This window comes from Nanorana parkeri, unplaced genomic scaffold (genome assembly GCF_000935625.1).
Source record: "Nanorana parkeri isolate BGI_ZX_2015 unplaced genomic scaffold, ASM93562v1 scaffold1176, whole genome shotgun sequence".
In the NCBI taxonomy this organism is placed as follows: Eukaryota; Metazoa; Chordata; class Amphibia; order Anura; family Dicroglossidae; genus Nanorana; species Nanorana parkeri.
The window spans coordinates 451,092-470,067 of NW_017307444.1; the positions used below are offsets into that span (position 1 = coordinate 451,092).

General features: G+C 42.2%; 1 protein-coding gene across 2 annotated transcripts in view; it reads left to right on the plus strand.

Annotated features, from left to right (window-relative positions):
* PID1 (phosphotyrosine interaction domain containing 1) overlaps nucleotides 1–17,544 on the plus strand; it is a 61,992-nt gene extending 44,448 nt beyond the window's left edge. For both annotated transcript variants that reach the window (XM_018568369.1, XM_018568370.1), the window contains one exon: nucleotides 16,927–17,544. In XM_018568369.1, the coding sequence (XP_018423871.1) occupies nucleotides 16,927–17,403 (477 nt within the window). In that variant the 3' untranslated portion in view covers nucleotides 17,404–17,544. The remainder of the gene's footprint in view (nucleotides 1–16,926) is intronic.
* Nucleotides 17,545–18,976: the final 1,432 nt, after the last annotated feature.

Here is an 18,976-nt window from a genome sequence, read left to right on the forward strand (position 1 = left end):
GCCGAGCTGGTGACAGAGAGGGGGGGGGTGGGGGGGGATTCAGCTGTAAGGGAGACCACAGGTAATACTGGTGACTAGTCCTTTGTCCTCTTATTGCCTCTTGTGGGCATTGTTCAGGGCCTCTCTAACCCTTTCCACTCCAGCTTGGCAAGTATCTGTTTATTTTCCCTTTTGCTATTATGAGCCACCACACTCATTAAAAGTGAGGTGACCCAACAGTATGTTCTCTTTCAAAATGTTGTTAAATGGCAAGTCTCGGCAGGCTATGACAGCATCTTTTAACCATGATGACAAGGACCTTTTGCTGCGGTCAATCCACAGGAACTTGGCTTAGAACAGCTAAAACGTATTTACCGATATAAGCATGTAAACGGTTCTACCCTGAGCAGTAATGTTGCAAACATGTTTCCTATTTTGGAAAAGATCTCTGCTTGAAAGAGATTTCACTTCTTCATCCTTGTTGATCTCCACACACTGATTTTAAAGATGAAACACTGGTTTATTGCTTTCTCTAACAAGGTTACATAGGATTTGGGGGAGGGATGTGGTGGGATACATGACGAGTGCAGATTTTCAACTCTGCCTTTACTCCAGATGCATTTCTACAGAAGAACTCCAGACACTAACAAAGTTAGCCCCATGCACTGCGAGGGTTAACTGCACGTTGGGGCTGGATTAAAGAAGAGATACTTACTTCTATCCTGCCTGGCTGCTAGACTGGTCCCCATCTCCCCTGAGATCCAGCGGTCTAAGCCCCGTTGATGTCATCATGTCTAATGCATAAGATGTGAGGATGCCAAGGGACATACCACAGCCGTAGGGGGAGAGATGTGAGCACTGACCACTGCAGAACTGAAGAGCAAATCATCTATATTCTGGCCTGTAAAGGAAAAACAAGCAATTAACCCTTGCAGTGCAGGGATAGCCCCACTGCAAGGGTTCATTTTGTTAATTCCAGGAGCTCTTCTTCTTTAAAGATTTCCATTAAAATGTGCTCCTGTTTATGTTGGTTGCAGACAGCAAACTACTCATAACACATATTGCTTTTTCATCCACATCACCCACCTGTCAGTATGGCCTCAGTGCTAGGTGGGCGATCTGTAAATTACAATGCTCAGTGTCCAGCTACTGCTGCAGCTCACAATAAAAAGAAAATGCTATGTGGACATATCTTTGAGTGCAGAGCTTCACAGAATGCGGTCATTCCCTTCAGTGTGTGTTTTATAAAGCATATGCCATTGTGAATCAACCTCGGTATCTCATTTACCTATTGATCTTTTGAAATTACTTACCCCCAAACAGCGCCCAGGGACCTTATCCCCAACCCTTTATCATTCACTGGCGTGACAGGACAGATTGCACAGGGTTTATGCACTCTCTTCCCCTGGCCCCGATATTTCGGAATCCACGTTTCCTGCCAGGTACCTCTCTCCAAGTGTTGGTGAGTTGGTAAAGGGTTATACAGAATTGGGCATTTGTTTAAGGCCGATGTTCCATTGTCCCTAGCGTATTGTACAGATAATTTTAATATGCCTCCTTCTGAACTTTTTCATTTGCAGCAAATCTGTAATTTTCTCCACTCCCTGACTCTCTCCTCCCCTCATAATGCTCCCTCTCCTTACACATCTTATGAAATCTGGTGTCTGCAAGCTGGAGGACGTGGGGGAGGCATTACTCTGTTATATTCCATTTTCCTAGGCCATCTCCAAATTGCCCTATATGTCTGCTTGTAGAAAAGACCCTTGATATCACTATTCCTATGGAATCTTGGTCTCATTGGTGGTCAAGGTTTTCTCGAGGCTTGCTTAATGTGTCCCTAGTTGAAGCTAACTTTAAAGTATTCTCCCATTGCTACTTAGTCCTCACCAGATTGGCCAGTATCTTTCCAGGCGCTTCACCATTATGCTTTAGGGGTTGTGGACAGCAGGGCTCCATGTACCATACTTAGTGGGCTATGCCCTAAATGACGTCCGTTTTGGGACAGGCTTTTTGCATTAATTTCTAGAATTCTAGGAGTTAAAGTGCCTAAAGACCCCCTTTATGTCTTGTTCAATAAACCGATTCCCAAAATTTCTAAATAAAGGATAAATTGCTCTCCTTTTATATTCCTAGCAGCCAAAATTTCAGTTGCCAGGGCCCAGAAATCCACTGCAGAGCCCTTTTTTTTGCTTTTTTTTTCCTCCCCAATATAAAGTCTTTTGGATCATGAGCCATGAGAAACTTTCTAGCATATTGCAATATAAGCTTGAAAACGTTCAAGTGATCTGGGATCCCTGGTTGCAATACATCGGCCTCTCTGATTGTTTATCAGACGTGGCGTGAGGGAGGACCACTCCTTCTGGACCTATCTTTATACCCTAATCTTTCTTTTCTTTTCTCTAGTGTTTGTTTCTTGGCAGTGTTGTCCTAGAAAGTCGTTTAGTGCAGTGATCCCCGATCCGCGGATCAAATGGTACCGGGCCGCACAGTCTCACTGTGGTCCGGTCATGCAATATATGGCAGTGCACGGCCCTGTGTTCGAACACCGGGGCCCCGTACTGCCGATGGGCTTCACAGTGAGGGGCGGGTCCTGTGACTCACCTCCCCTCCCGGCCGCGTCTATAGTAACAGGCGGCGGGAGGGGAGGTGAGTCACAGGAGACGTGTGTGTCACACGCCCCGCCCCCTGCAGTGAGTGCACACATCGACACATGGCTGCTGCTCCTGGAAGGGTGAGTCTGAGCGGGGGAAGGGGGGGTGTCTTACATCATGTCATTAGAAGTGGATTATAATGGGGAATATTACACTGTAATGTTCCCTATTATAATCTATTTCTCTGATTAAATGATTACAGGTAGGCATGTGATCTATCAAAGTTTGAGACTACGTTAGAATGTGTGACCAGTGACGTGGTCACACATTTTAACGTAATCTCGCCCAGTTTTTCGGTGGTGGAATAGGTGAAGAATTCCAACGCTTTCATTTTTTGGTGTAACTGTATTTTATTTTGAAGGCATTTTTAAATACAATTAAATTAAAATTATTAAATCAAAACAATCTAAAATATAAACAATCAACGTCCCCCCCTCAGCAGGCCAATTATCAAACGTTGACCGGTCCGCGGCGATTAAAAAGGTTGGGGAGCACTGGTTTAGTTAATTGACCCTCTCTCCTGTTTCATATGCTTATGACATGTTGATACAGTGGAAAGGGGGGGGTGGGTTGATTTGCTGTTATTAATGGATAGCTGTAATGATATACTACCTCCCCCTCTTTTATTTTATGCATTTTTTTTATAGTCCTGTGCAATTGCTGATTGTATTTTTCGTTAAATGTTATATTTCTTGGGCAACGTACCTTTTATTTGCTTTGTGTTACATAATCGGTTAACCTTTTTGTCCTTTTTTTGTAATTTCTTTTATGTGGAACATAAGAATTCTTTGAAAGGGGAAAAAAATAAAAAAAATCTGCCATTGCAAGTTGATTGATTGGTATTAGATGTGGTTTCGGCTGTTGTGATTACGCACATAAGAGAAAGACTAACCTGATCTCCAAGCATGCCACTGTGGTCATGAAAGGAAGCCAGATGATAAACTCCTACAGTTGAACAGACCTGATGGCATGGAATAAATCCTGTAGTTAAGATTTCCTAGAAAATCTTTATTTTTTCCAATAAAGGTAAAAGTCTGTTGCTTACCACTGATCTAAGAATGTTTGTTATGCAATGCCTGACTGGTCTGCTAGTGTCATTCTTCTGGAATTGGTTTTATTAGAAGCAGCGGCACATTTACACTTGTGAGCCATTTGTTTTTTATTGCTCAAAAATGTGTTTATATCCCCATAACTCAGATCAGGACAGAAGGCGGGACAGATGTCCTACAAACCACTTCACGTGTTATATGAGTTGTTAGAGCTCCTGAGTCTGATGCTTACATACTGATATATGTGCTGCCTGTTGACATCGTGTACATATTAGGCTAGGCAGGAATTGCTCCTGTTATCAAACTTTACACCCAAACTGGACAGACCAGCACAAGCCTTGCTCTCCCTTTTTGAGTATGACTTGCAATTTTTGGGTTGGTTCTAATGACCAAATTGACAATGAATAATTCTGCTGGCCAATGTCCCTGATATTGGCTTGAAACTTTCCTCTGCTGTGGGCTCATGTGAGGACGTGGCATATCTCCTTGTAATAGTTTATTAGGTTTACTATTTGCATTCATTCTGTAAAACCATGTTCCCCCCTTTGGAGTATGGCTTGCAATTTTTGGGTTGTTCCTGATGACCTTATCGGCAGTTACAAACACTTTCTGCTGGCCAAACTCCCCGATATTGACATGAAATGTTCATTGAGAGGATGAAATCCCTTTCAGTTTACTTCCCTCATTTGACTCATGTGAGGAAGGCAGGATCTCCTTGTAATAGTTGCAATTAGTTTTACTAGTTGCATTCAGTCGGTGAAACCATGCAATATGGGTGGATTGGGACCCATCAAAATCAAGGCATGAAAAGTCCTAGACTAATTCAGGATTCCTGATTTATAGTGAACCTCTCCCAAATATGGGCAATTCAGACTGAGCATGTGATGAGAATGCATAAACGGAGGTTAATCCACATGTCTAAACGATTGGTAATGTTCGTGATTTCGTGCAGCGGAAATTACATGTAGATCTAGCCTTCCTAATGGTCAGCAAGGCTTGCCATCCCAATGGAGGACCAGTAAAGAGGTTATGGAGGGTTATGGTGAATCACTTAACTTGGCTTTCTAAAAAAGCTGGAATTTTCGAATCATTTCAGCACCCTTTATCGCTGGATCAGCTGTTTTTCATAGCGAAGGTAACCCTTGAAGTATTTTTTCAGCATCTACCAAGTTTGTAACCGATGATTAACAAGAGAAGAGTGCAGCAACCTTGTGCTTTATCAAAGTGACACCAGGGGACAGAAAAGAGGGGTAATGCATGCACTCACAAAAGTCTAGTAAATTCCAGTATATCAGCTGGGGGGGTCTGAAACAGAACATTCACTGGAGCAATCATCAGTTGGGGAGGTAGGTGGAAACATCACTCCTACAGGGGTGTGGAATTCCTATCGCCCGGGACATGCAGTTTCCGGCGCCGGGGCGAGTAGTTTTTATGTACATTTAGCCCGGCTCCGGCCAAGCAGAGCTGAATGTACATTGTGGAGCCGCCGCCGCTCGTTTAGTACAAGTGATCTGATCATACCACTTGTATCAATTTGAGCAGCGGTGATCGTTTCTGCCCGCACCCCCCGCCATAGTTTTCGGGGGCCCCCGCTCTGCAATGATTAGGAATGCACCTATACTAGTATCAGTGCCGATACCGAGTATTTGGGCGAGTACTCGTACTCACCCAAATGCTCCGATACCTTCACCGATATAGGAACTTACGGCCAGATGAAAATTTCCTCTGACTGGCAGTGCCGTAGGGGAACATGGAGCCGGCTTCCCCGTGCAATCAGGAAGCCGTGCGGCAAGTAATGACACGCCTCCTGGTTTTCTGATTGGCCGGGAAGCCGGCTCCTTGCTGATTTGGCTGGAAATCCGGCTTCCTGGCCAGTCAGCATCGAGCCAGCTTCCTGGTCAATCAGGTCATTACTCGCCACCCGGCTTCCTGATTGACCAGGAAGCAGGTTTCCCGGCCAATCACAATCAAGCAGGCCAAACAACATGGAGCCGGCTTCGGTGGCAATCAGCAACCTGGGGGGGATGTCATTACCCGCTGCCCGGCTTCCTGGTTACCAGGGAAGCCTGCTCCATGCCAGCGGAAGCACCGGTGTTAGTATTCAGTGTCGGCGAGATCCGAAAGCGCAAAATCGGTACTCGATACCGAAAAACCGGTATTGGTGCATCCTTAGTTTTGATTAAAACTATTTTTTTTGTATTGGGACAAGTAGATTGTCATGAAGGACAAGTAGATTTGGCCCCCGCTTTAGCCCTTGGACAAGTAGTTTTTTTTTTACATTTCCACACCCCTGCTCCTAGATTTAAAATGGAAAGAGTAAAAAGATTTTATTAAAAATTTAAAAGCATAAAATGCACTCACAGCAGTGGTGGGTACAGATGGCTTTAAACCATGGAAGGTACACTGAATGTCTGTAGAGCCAGTCCTGGCCAGCAGATGGAAGGGAAACGGTAAACCCAGTGCTTCTCCTTAGTCCCAGGAGTCGGTGGAGCAGGCAGTAGTGTATATCGGCAGTGTTGGTGAGGTGTGCTGGTGGAGCATCACTACTGATGTGGCTTGGACTTCCTCAATCAATGTACAGCAGAGGAGTCAGTCAGCATTCTACAGAGTTGTCAGTGGTGCAGCTCCCCGCGGCTATGAAGAATTCCAGGTGTTCACTTCCAGTTTTGTCTGCCTCTTTCTCAAGCGTCTACATCTTGTATATTCACTTGGTAAAAGATGCAAGTTTTAAAGTGGAAATAAACTGGCATATTTACCTGACAAGTGCACCATTTCCCAGCGCTGTTGGATTGATCTTGGTTCTCAGTTCTGTACCCTACCACCGCTGTCTCATCGCCAACACTTCCTAGTTCCCGATAGTCCCCTTCGGCCATTGCATGGCTACTGATGATGTAACTCCTGTGCATGTATCTTAGAGATGCCATGAATGGGCTGAGTGTTTTAAACTGCATGGCACATGCAGCGTACAGAGACATTGCATGTCTCTTCTGCCAAAAATCCCAACCTCCCAGTTATTTTATTTCTTTATTCCCTTTACTTCCGTTTTGAGCTAGATTTCAGAAGTAACTTTTACTGGTTATGCCTTTCTGCCCACAATGCTTATGTATGATTACAGCTTGCCATGTGCACTCAGGAGGAGAACATACTGTAAAACAGGGTGAAGCTTAATTTAAATACTGCCTAGCTGTTTGGTATACTGCACAAGTTAATAACCCTTTTTAACGTTTTAAATTCTCCCTGACATAGAAAAACATTTTTAGAATGTAATTGCAAGGGAGCGTTGATGGCCGTTCAGCATGGCTCCCCCTTTTGTGGCATCGGTGCTTGTGACAAACACCTTCATATAGTTGAAAACCCTTCAGCATGGCTCCTCCATTGATGTCACCAACACCTGTGACAACAAGCAGCACAACAAGAAGTGGTGATATGTGGTATGTGATACTAATAATCTCCTGGGTTTGGACTTTGTACATCTCAACAGGAATCTTGCTGAAGTGTTTTATAGCTTTAGAACTATAAAATTTGTACTACATTCCAGAAATTATTTTCCGGTTCTGAAAACCTATCAGAGGCTTGTCAGTCCTTCCAGTTTTATAGGGTAGCATGCATCATTAATCTGCTGTGCTGTCTTCTACTGCTGGTCAGCTTGATACAGGAAATGCCTGGGAACATCTTGTATTAGTAAGATTGGACACCTCCGCACCAAAGGTCTTGGTTTTCGTTTTTTTTTTAAATTGAAATAAAAGTAAAACCAAAGTTTTACTTAAAATAGATATACCGTATAAATGGTTATGACTCACTTGTACCCTACAAAAGAAGGGACATATTTCTGAAGCAGTGAATGTGACCTTCACCAAATTTTCCCTGCAGATCAGTCTTCCTAGTACATGTGTTTTTTAAATGGCAGGAATGATTAACCACATGTAAATGTTTGGAGAATGTCACATTCACTTCTTTATAAATATGCCCATAACAGATATAACCAAAAAGAAAGAACATTCAATAGTAAGTTTAGCACAGGCTGCAAATAAGAGAAGTTCATTGTTGGGGTTCACATACTTTTGACCTTGTGACCACAGCTCTAACATGCTCTCTTCCTCTAGTTCAACATGCACAAACCCAGTTTTGTGGTTTCCATAAAGTCAATCCAGCACTGTGTTATTGTGCAACCGAAACCTCTTCATTTGTGCGATACAGTGAGGTGATGTGTAATTTCAGTAAAGAAAAAAACAAATGTTTTCTGGATAACTATAGAGATTGTTACCTGTAAAAATTAATGGGTGTATCAGTGTAAGAGAGCAGAATGCAAAGGGCAGTACCCATAGAAACCAATCATAAACTAGTCTCATGTAGTCTAATTTATTGCTGGGGCATATTGGATTTTATACCCTGCGCTGTTTACTGTATATTTTTTCTTTTGACAGGAGAGTTACGTTAATTATCTTTTGTCAAAGTATTATTGTTGTTCGTAATAGAAAATATATATTCAGATTGCCCATGTCATCGTGAATAAAAGTAAGGGTGAATCCAGATTTCGACTTGCCACCAGAAAAGCAATAAAGGGGAAATCTTCCAGTGGGGATAGTTTTTCCTGTGACAACTGTTGATAAGGGGGAGGAAAAGATATTCTCTCACTTTCTGTTGAAGGGAAACCTATCTAATGAGACACAGATGGCAAAAAAACCTAAACAGAAAATGGGGTTTTAACCATTCTCTATCCAAAATGGGGGGGGGGGGGGAAAAGAAAGTGGAGCGCAGGGCTTGGCAGTAAAAGGGTTAAATAGAGTCCCCTAGGACATTTTCCCTAATTCTGAGATCGTTTTATTCATCTCAGCATGTGAGACTTGGTGGCCAAATGTGGGATTTCTGAGCCGGTGCCATAAAATCAGCATTTTTATTGACCACACTTCTATATTCCTGGAAGGTTTGGTGTTTGTACTGCTTTCTTTCAGATCCTAGCATGGTACCTGCCTGACTGGTCATAAAATGTAAAGTTAATTGGGATGAATAATAAATAAAAATTTGAAAGCGATTGTAAGAGGGAGAATAAGGACCCAACAAGAGTGCCCGAAAATGCAGAGATGGCAGACTGAAGTATGTGATCTATGCTGACGTAAATATAGAGAGACAAATGTAAATATGGGCCCAGGAAAATGTAAAGAGAACTCCATTTCAGTCGTGTTTACCTTCATTGTGCTTCCACGTCATGCAGTATAGGTAAAGAGTTTTTAATAGGGGCTGTTCAGACAGCTACGCTGCGGAGGCATATAAAAATAGGTGGCTATGCATGATTGACCACCTGAAACAAGTTAGAGCTCATTAAATAATAGACACATAGAATCACATCAAAATATGCATTTTTATTGCATGGTGAAAAGTAAATTTGTATCTGGTTTTCAACGTGCGTGCGTATTGTGTATGGAGGTATGGCATTTTGGCCGCAATTCTTCCACGAAAACCACTTCTGGACAGACTTCTCCAGCCAGTCCATAGGTGTACCTGGGTCCCACTGGTTTTCGCCAGTTCGGTGCTGATGGCACTGCTGGACTCCTTCGGATGTCAAAGAGACGAGTAAGTTTGATGTGTCTTTCATCTGCTGCATTGTTTCCTTGGCCAACCACTGCATCTAGGGTCCTCAACGTTTCCCATTTTTGTGCTTCAAAAGAGCTTGCACAGCACATCTTTAAACCCCAGTCTGCTTTGAAATCTTTGCCTGGGAGAGACCTTGCTGATGCAGTATAACTACCTTGTGTCTTGTCGCTGTGCCATAGTGTATGACCTGTGACATGAAACTGTCTTCCACAACCTCACCTTAGTAGCAGAGTTTGGCTGTTCCTCACCCAGTTTTAAGCCTCCTACACAGCGGTTTCTGTTTCAGTCAATGACTGTGTTTCAACCTACTGTAGCAGGTCATCATGTAGAGAGCAAGGAGAGGTCCTGTCCGGGGTTTATGTGTCACCCAGATTCCTCTCTTACACCTTCCGGAACTTATAGTAAGCCCCAGGTTTTACACTTTGCCTCAGTGGCAATTTAGTGCAGGTGAGGCAAACAGACAGAGCTCTGAAACCTGGGGAACAGACAGTCTCTATCTGCTGGAGCACAAGGTTGGTCATGGTGGTTTGCTGAAGCCTGACAAACAATAGGTTTGTACAGGTTGGTATTCAGGACTGTCTTATGTTTAGTTAGTGCCGGGACACGGCTAGGATTTTGTTTTTAAGTGTTTACTTTATTTGAGCACTGTACAGCACTGTATATAGCCTGTGTGTTGCACCAATAAATGTACCACTGTTTGAAGACAGGTCTGGTCTCTGAACCTTTCAAGAGTGCTCACCCCAGGGAGCAATTGCACCCGCTACCTATTCCCCAGCTCACACTACATATAAAATTGATGATCATTAGCACCTGCTTAGTGTAATTGATCATACACCTGACTCTAGTCCTACAAAATCCCTGACTTTGCAAGTATAAGAATTGAAGACAGGGTAGTGACACCAAATTTTGATTTGATTTAGATTTTTCTTATGTTTACTCACTTTGCATTTTTGTAAATTGATCAAAATAATATATTTTTGAAAGCATTCGTACTTTACAGCATTTTTTCACACCTGCCTAAAACCATTCTATGTTCCTGATGGGGCAAAGGAGGTGTTTTAGAAAGCACAGATGGTTCGGCCATGTGTCAGGAGGTGGGCCACGTACAGACATCTGATTTCACTATTCATTATGATATGGAAGCCATATGACTTGGAGGATGCAAATATAGTCTGCAAAGGATTTTACACGTATATACTGGATATTAAAGCTTGTTACAGGCCTTTCCTTTTTCACCAGAGATCCTGTGGTTTGGGGGGGTTGGGGAATGTGACCAAATTTCATATTGCACCTTAAATATGGGTGTAGCATGAAATATGGTCACAATGGTGGAATGTGTCTTTAAAGCATGGAGGTTCCTGGACTGTTCTAATGCAAACGCCTCCTCCTGATGCATCAGCTTTCTATTTTTCTGGTGCTGCCGGCCCGGAACTGCTCTGCGTTCCTGACATTGTTCCTATCTGACCAGCTGCGGCGAATATGTAAATCTCAGATGGACACAGTTATGCATAATTACCTTTCTTACCATTTTACGTGTCAGGAAAAAGAAGTCCAATTCTGCATTTTCCATGTGGCTATTGCACTTGGTTCAAGATTCTGCCACACACGGAGTGCAGAACTGTGATTGGCACCTAATATGCTTCAGATTCTTCTGCAGTTCCTGCAGTATAGTACAAAAAGGATCTGTATGACGTATTAACCTTCTGAAGGCTCTGGGTGCATCATCCTTAACTAGGACACATACTGTGTGTTCACCCAACAACTAACGCTGACCGTGCACATGTAGGTTTTTTTTGCCTGCGTGGTACACTTTGAGTTAATAGTTGGGGGCATTTGAGTGCGTTTGCTTTTGGAATGTAGAATTGGATCCAATATTTTGGCTCCACAGGAGCTCCCGCCAGATGTTTGGGCTTTTTCTTGTATAAAGCTCTGCGGTAGTATCTTCTAACACAGGCAAACATCTCAGCTGCAGCTTTTAACACTTTGCACTCAAGGAGGAGTTGAACTTTACGGAATGTCTCTACTCAGGTGTCATGTAGAGCTCATAAAAGCTGTTTGTCCCCTGTAAGTATTCATCATGAAGAAAAACAGATGAGAAGCGGAAACTGTCCTAATGTCTGAGATTTTTTTTTTTTTTTTTTAATAGTATCAAAATTAATAACCAACAGACAGCTTCAGAGTTTAGGCCAAATTCTAAAGTGCTGAAGCCTTCATATATTTGAAGCTGTGGGTCTGAAAACGTAATACATTGTTCAAGTGGTTTAAAGGATTAATTGAGCAAAAAATTGTATGTTAGTTTTGAGTAGACGCTGACAGATCGGAATTATCAATTCTCATGGACAGTTAAGCTGACCATATACTGATAAATTTTCGTAAGAAAATTGTGGTCAGAACATTCAGTAATGTCATCAGAGACTCGACCAATGTCAGTGAAAATTTTAACATGTGATTTTGGAATGAATGACGTTTCCCGACTGGGGAAAACACATTTACTGTTACAATTTTGCCATACTGCTCCTTCAATCTTCTTTTTTTTTTCTTTTTCTGTCACCACAGTTGAAAGCAATTGTCGACTTCACCTGACCCCATTAACTATTAGAAAATTGAACTAAAGTTCTGAAAAAAAAAAATTCTAACAAAGTTCTATTGGTGTATGGCCAGCTTAAAGTTGTAGTGGGGGGTCAGAGCCAGGAAATCCAGAGGGAAGAGCTCTTTATTGAAAAGTAGTGGGGTAATACAACTCACCGGTGCAACTTCATAACTAAACTCAGATTTTGATGAGTTAACCTTTTTAAAAGAGCAAAATGTAAAGCGGAACTAGATGAACCTATTTAGCTGTGTCCCAGGACAGTTACTTTCAATGCACGTCAACTCAGGGTTTCCATGTGCTTTCTTCAGCTTTCAACTGACCTGTGAAGCCCTCAAATGGCTGGTGTCCAAGATCACATGTGCAGCATGGGCGCAGATCCACTTTAACTGCAAATGCTAGCCCAAAAACATCGTTCCTGTGCTAAGAATAATAGGGCTACTTAAAGTGGATCTGAAATCAAAAAGTAAAGATTTGCTATGTTGTTGGGAAAATTTAGAAATTGTAAATAGCAGTACCCAGAAAAATGCACCTTTTTTTTGTTTTGTTTTGAATTGGTCATGAACAGTAGCAGCATACTTCCTGGTATGCGAGGGTGCCTGGGCAGTCCTGTGTCTACAACTCTGTAGTTGTAAATCTGCAGTGTAAGGGCTAAATGCATTGCTGTCTTGGATTAAGGTTGAAGATGCCTAGCTGAAGGTTAGAGCCACTGTGTAGTCTGTTTCCTGAGTTGATTCCTGAGTTGATTCTAATAAATAGTTCTTATGTTTGATTTGGAGTATACAGTATAGTTTAATAAAGTTGAAGAGCAGAAGATTGACAAAATATGCAATATATTGTCCTTTTACATGCCCTTGCTTTAAATACAGTAAGTGCAAATACATTATAGTAACACATTTTTGTACCTTCTGCCATCTGCTCAAGTCCACTGTATGTAACTCAACTTCCCTGAGAACCAAAAAAAAGGGGTTGCCATCCTATGAGTCATGGGTACCTTCTGGGGAGAGTTTCAGCAGCCCAGCATCCCTATTGTATCTTGTTGATGGTGTTTCATATTGATGACTTTGTGTGCAAAGCACTATCTAGTGGTTAAAGGGAAGATATGTGTCTCTAGGGAACTAACAGATGCCAGGTTTGATCTGTTTTGTATGCGGGCCCATTCACACATTGATGTTCTTGTGCATTGATGCACCTGTGTTGTCACATTGTTACCGTATGTTGCGCTAAGACTAGGGCTGCAACAACTAATCGACATAATCGATTTTGAAAATAATCGTTAGCTGCAGCTTTAGCTAAGACATTCCGGATTTAAAAAAAAAAGTGGTGGGCGGCATGCAGCATTTTTTCAGACGCAGCACACCACAACACCTGATGGTGCTGAAGCATATGTGCATTGGTGCTACATTGCCCTAGTGCTTTGGGGTCTTGTGTAAAATGAATGGCATCCCATTGAGCTAGCACACCTCACCCAGAAGCACTGGAAGCTGAAGCAAGCTTTCTTTTTTTTTTTTTCTTTCTTTCTTTTTTTTCAGAATTGCTAACTGTCAGTACTTTATGGAAGGTCCACTTCAGGGCAGGTTCACACCATTTTCCAGACCAGATCTGGTCCGGAAAATGGTGTGACCCTGCCCGCAGTTCCAGTGCATTCCAGACCAGACCAAATGATACATGCAGTATTTTTCTGGTCTGCTCTGGAAGGGACTGCACTGGTGTGAACAGAGGCCAGAAATAGCATAGGGATGCATTAGGATGCATTTTGGGTCCGGAAAACAATCTGTTCTGGTCTGGAGATGATGTGGTGTGAATTGGCAATTAAGCATTCAGAAACTATTTTTGTGACATACCAGGCACATGTTTTCTTATCAACCACTTTCAAACAGCTGGGTTGTTCCTAAATGAGTCTTATCCCAGTAATGAGAACTGGACATGAAGAAATTCTGTTCAGCTGCTATTCTGTTGCAGAGTGAAATGATCTGATTGGCTATGGCCAACACAGACACTTTCTTTTCCCCCATTCTGTATATACATGAGGTCCATTGTCTCGATGTTTTTATTGGATGCTTTCTTGTTTTCATTAGCTCAAGCCAAAGATGGCTGCCTCTGCTGGTGACAGGTCATGTTTAATCAGCCTTCTCCCATCTCTAGTCACATCTCTCAACCGGCATTGCTGCCCCTCTTCTCCTGCCAGCAAGGAAAACCAGAGGAATTTAAATTGTCATTACTGCGCTGCTTGCCAACTCTGACCACTATAGAATGAAAGGGGGTCAGTTTGCACATTTCTCCCACAGCTGAAATGTTGTCTAGGTTGGCAGGGCTGAACATATCCCTGTTTTGTCAACTTATTTTCCTGTCTGTCCCTGCGCTGTGGAAAGATTCCCTGAACAGATGAAGCTTTGTGACACATTTCTCACATCACCAGTGTTACTGCTTCTTCTTGGTGTTGGACTTTCAGGGCTCATAAAATGGTGTTTTTTTTTATGTTAGCGTGTCTATTCGAGCACTGGGGTGCCTGAATCTTTTGCATCTACTACTACTTGCAACACTGACATTTAGCATAAAAGGAGAATTGACTTTGTGGGGAAAAGCATAATGAGCAGAGTCCTAGAGGATTTCTTTCCAGCATCTTACAAACTGCACAAATATATTCCAAAATTCTAAACATAAAACTATCAGATTTATATAATGCTTATTAATTGTTCTTTAAGGGATACAGGAACAGTTGAATTCAGGAACATTGGATTATACTACCTTCTTTAGAAGGAATTGGATGCTGGCAGGCAAAAAAGCCATTGGCCATCCAAGTGTAACCCCTCTTACTCCCACAATGTGTCAGATTTATGCTAGTGTCCTACGAATATGGACATCCTTTCTCTTCAGAGGAAAGCAAACCTATTTTTATCACATTTTTACTTTTATGAAGACTATTTTTTTCTTGAATCAAGACTTTTCGTTAGCTGCTAAGCTGGGACTTGTTATGTAATTATTCAGATGAGCTAATCTTCAGCACCGCCTTGGAGGCCGTACCTGTACACTGCCAGAGACTAAAGCTTGTGGAGTTAGTCTGTAATGTGACCTTCAGCCACTCTGCTCTGCTTGGGCTCCCCAGCATAGGTGTTTGTATGCTGCGGAGTGCTTTACAGGTCTAGGGTCATGTCTCCTGATCCCTGAAGGAGCCTAGGGAGTATGCCCACATTAGGGGTGAAGTATGTCTGGAATGTGATCTGTTCACTAGGTTATGCATATGGCCATCAAGTACTTGGCTACTGCGCTTGTTAGAACGCTCTCCAGGCCTGCGACAGCGGGGTTTACCCCCTGTATGAGCTTCCCCTTATGTTAAACACTAATACAAATATTGAAACCGAAAAAGGGAAATGATCAATTATAGCATACAGAGAGGCTGGGCAGCAGTGTTTTATTGAAGATTATTAAAGAGACCACAATCTGATTCTTAATACCTCCTTCAGATGGTAATACTTCTTCAGATGTATAATATGTTGCAATTTAAATTATTGTAAATGTTTAAAAAAAAAAGGAAGTGCATTCCTGGGGGAAAACAACATGTAGTACGTTTTTGCAATAATTGTATACTTATGTTGAATTCATTTTTTTTTTAAAGTTGCAAAACATAGTGATCCTGCCAGAAGTCCAGTGTGCTTCTACCTTCCTATTGCTCACAGTCAACAATGACCCTGATGCATAGCAATTCTAAGCAGTGTTCTTAGCCCTGTCCAAGTTCTCCTCAGCTGTACTACAGTACTCCTCGCCCCTATCTACATACATGCATAGCATTTCTTTCCCAGCCAAACAATGCTGCTGGTTAAAAAGGGCTCTAGGGAGATGTAGAACTAGGGTTGGCATGCCTATATGAACAGGAACTGATGTAGGGCACCCTGCTGATCCCACGCCTGGTGATGACATCACAGGAAGTAATAAAAGCCATTTCCTGCTAAAAGTATTGGCTGTCTTTATATGCTACTACTAATAAAAAAAAATTAAAGCTGAACTCCAAATCCCAAAAGCATTAATGCAAATATATGTCTCAAAAGCTACAAATGACCTAAATCCACTTTGTAAGCACCAGATACCTTTTCACACCCAGATATTACCTTACGGCAACATCATCACTGTGCTGCACATAGCCTGTACAAAGAGCAGTGCTGTGTGAGGGACCCAGCGGAGGTGGGTGCCACTACAGGGGATGGGTGCAGGTACATGACCAGTCAATGTGCACAAGGTAGGCGAGCAGCAGGACTGACAGGTTTGTGTTACGGGAATTTCCTGCATAGAGGCAAAGTTTACAGATCTGTAAGCAATACTCAAAAGGATACCAAGATCTAAAATCACTGACTATGTTTTTAGGGGGACAAACCTCTGTAAGAAATAATCATAAGAAAAAATGCATCTCTAAGCCTGATGAAGGGGGCCCTGCGAGACCCCGAAAGCGCTTGCCAATGAGATACAGCTATTGGCAATAAAATATTTTGCTTTTTCAACTTATGGTGTGCTGGTGACATTTTTCTATTTAACATAAGGGAAACACGGTTAATGGGTTCACAGCACATTAAGCCAATAGTTAGACCGAAAGCAGTACATACAAAATGAATGCAATATCATAGCCTAATGCTTAGAATTTTAAGAGCAAGAGGGCATCTTGCCTGTAACCAATATACTAGGTAGTAACATGTGCAGCAGCAACAAGAGTAACAGGTTTACGCCCCTTAGGGGAGAACCCAGGGTAGGAAGTTAGAACCAAACAGATAAGGGAGAAAGATAGAACGGTAATAGTATCCCTCATACTAATGGTGGTGGTAGTGGGTCCCACCTCATATCAACATTCATTACTTTGAGCAGCAACAGAAGCTGTCCATCCTCCTACTTGCACCAGAACCGTCCGATCATTTCCCTTTTTAACGCATTGATTATCGTTAAAATCACATAATATTTTACTTACGTTCTCTTGTCTCAATATGGACTGTTTATTGGTATCCCAAATCTTGGCTTGCTAATAATAAAGTATGGTTTTGCAGGTGGCATACTGTATGGTTAATTTATTTCGGTTTTGTTTCAGGTGACCTATCTGGGAAAAGTATCTGCAACTGGAGTCCAGTTTTCATCAGGATGCACAGAGCAGCCAGTGATTGAGTTGTGGAAAAAGCACACTTTGCCCAGAGAAGATGTGTTCCCCTCCAACGCCATCCTTGAAATCCGTCCTTTCCAGGTGCGACTTCATCACCAAGATACCAAGGGTGAAGCTACTGTTCATATGGATACATTCCAGGTGGCCAGAATCGCTTACTGCACGGCAGATCACAACGTCAGCCCCAACATCTTTGCCTGGGTTTACCGAGAAATCAATGATGATCTGACCTACCAAATGGATTGCCACGCAGTGGAGTGTGAGAGCAAGTTAGAGGCCAAAAAGCTGGCACACGCCATGATGGTGGCTTTCGAAAAAACCTTCCACAGTATGAAGAGTGATGGGCGAATCCACAAGGACAGCTCCTCAGAAGAGACGTCTCAGGAATTCGAATCGGATGATGGCTGAACGGATTTGGTCCTGTTCCTGGATTTAGGCATCTACAGTCTGGAGCAGCAGCAGCTGGTAAGAGGTCTGTATTGGGAATGGGACCACGAGACATTAGCTGGACCGCTTTCTGCAGAAAACTGCAGTATCTACGGAGCTGCATATACATGAAGTGTCTGTTACAATGCTGCTTTCCCAAAAATGTGACAACACTTTTTTTCCTTAACCTCCTCCGGTCGGAGCCTGATGGTTATAAATATTGATATGGTCGAACGATGACGCCAGTTGCCTTGGAAACGCATTGATCCATTTCAGAACGAAAGGATTGCTGTTTTTGACAGAAGGGAAATGCTGGATGAATAGAATTGGACCAAGGCCCCCTTTTTCAGAGTAAAAGAAGAATTTTTCTTTTTATTAAGCATTTCAGAAGCATATTTTTATTCACACAGCATATGAATTGTATATTTTTATTTTACCATTGTATTATATTATAAAAATCTTAACATGCAACCACTTATCTACCTTGTCATTATAGTGTAGCCCCCTCTAGTTTGGATTCTGCAGGTTCAGTTTGAGATGGGGTGTTTCTGACTTCATATTAAAGCCTAATAATGAGTTTTGTTTACTGTTGTGCCTCAGACAGACTTCTCTGGTTTAGATATCCTTGTTCACAATATCCAAAGGCATTTATCCCATGTAATTAGCACTTTACAGATGCAGCCTCTGTTTGGTACACAAAGATACCTGCATAGAAAGAAAGGTCGTGATTGTAAGTGGAACTCATTGCTAGTAGTAGCTATCAATACAGGGGGCAAGTATGTGACATATTTAGTTGCTCGATGATTGAGAAGTGAGCGACGGTATGTATTCGCTCACTTCCCCATCTATTGAGCCGACGTGTGACCGTTTCATTGTCACACGTCGGCTCAAACTATGAGGTTGAGTGAAAATCACCTCATAGTTCTCCTTTTTTAAAATTAAATGTAGTAGTTTCAGTGACTAACAGCAGTTGAAAAATGTTAACAAAGGATCCCCAGAGCACTATTGGTGCTTTCAGCCAGATTGTCTCTGAAACCTGGAACAATAAGAAAGGAGGAGCCGATGCTCTCACTCACTTTGTACATTTCAGCTTCAACTATTGAGCTCTATAAACTAGTCTATGAACTTGTCTTTTGACAACAGGCAGGAAGGAGAAAGTGCAAAACATAAAAAGGTCCGCCTGCTAGCTGGATATAAGAATATAAAAATCACATGTAATACTTCATATATACCTGATAACCTCTCTCTCTCTCACACTCCCTCTCTCACTCGTATATCCCTTTTTTTTTTTCTTCAGGAAAAAAAATATACATGTAAAAGACAATACGTAATGCATTTAGAGTTTGGAGAGTCGTCATTTGCAAGCTTGTTTCCTGCAGAGTTTCTGTTACATAAAAATTCTGACATGTTGTTTTCTTTACACAAAGGTCACCAGTCTAATAATGTGCATCAGGACTTGAAGTGAATCTTTACTTTTGTGGCCGTAATGCGCCACAAAAGTAATTCCCCCCTTTATATTTGTTCCATGTTCCCATTTACATAGCAGAGCTTGAGG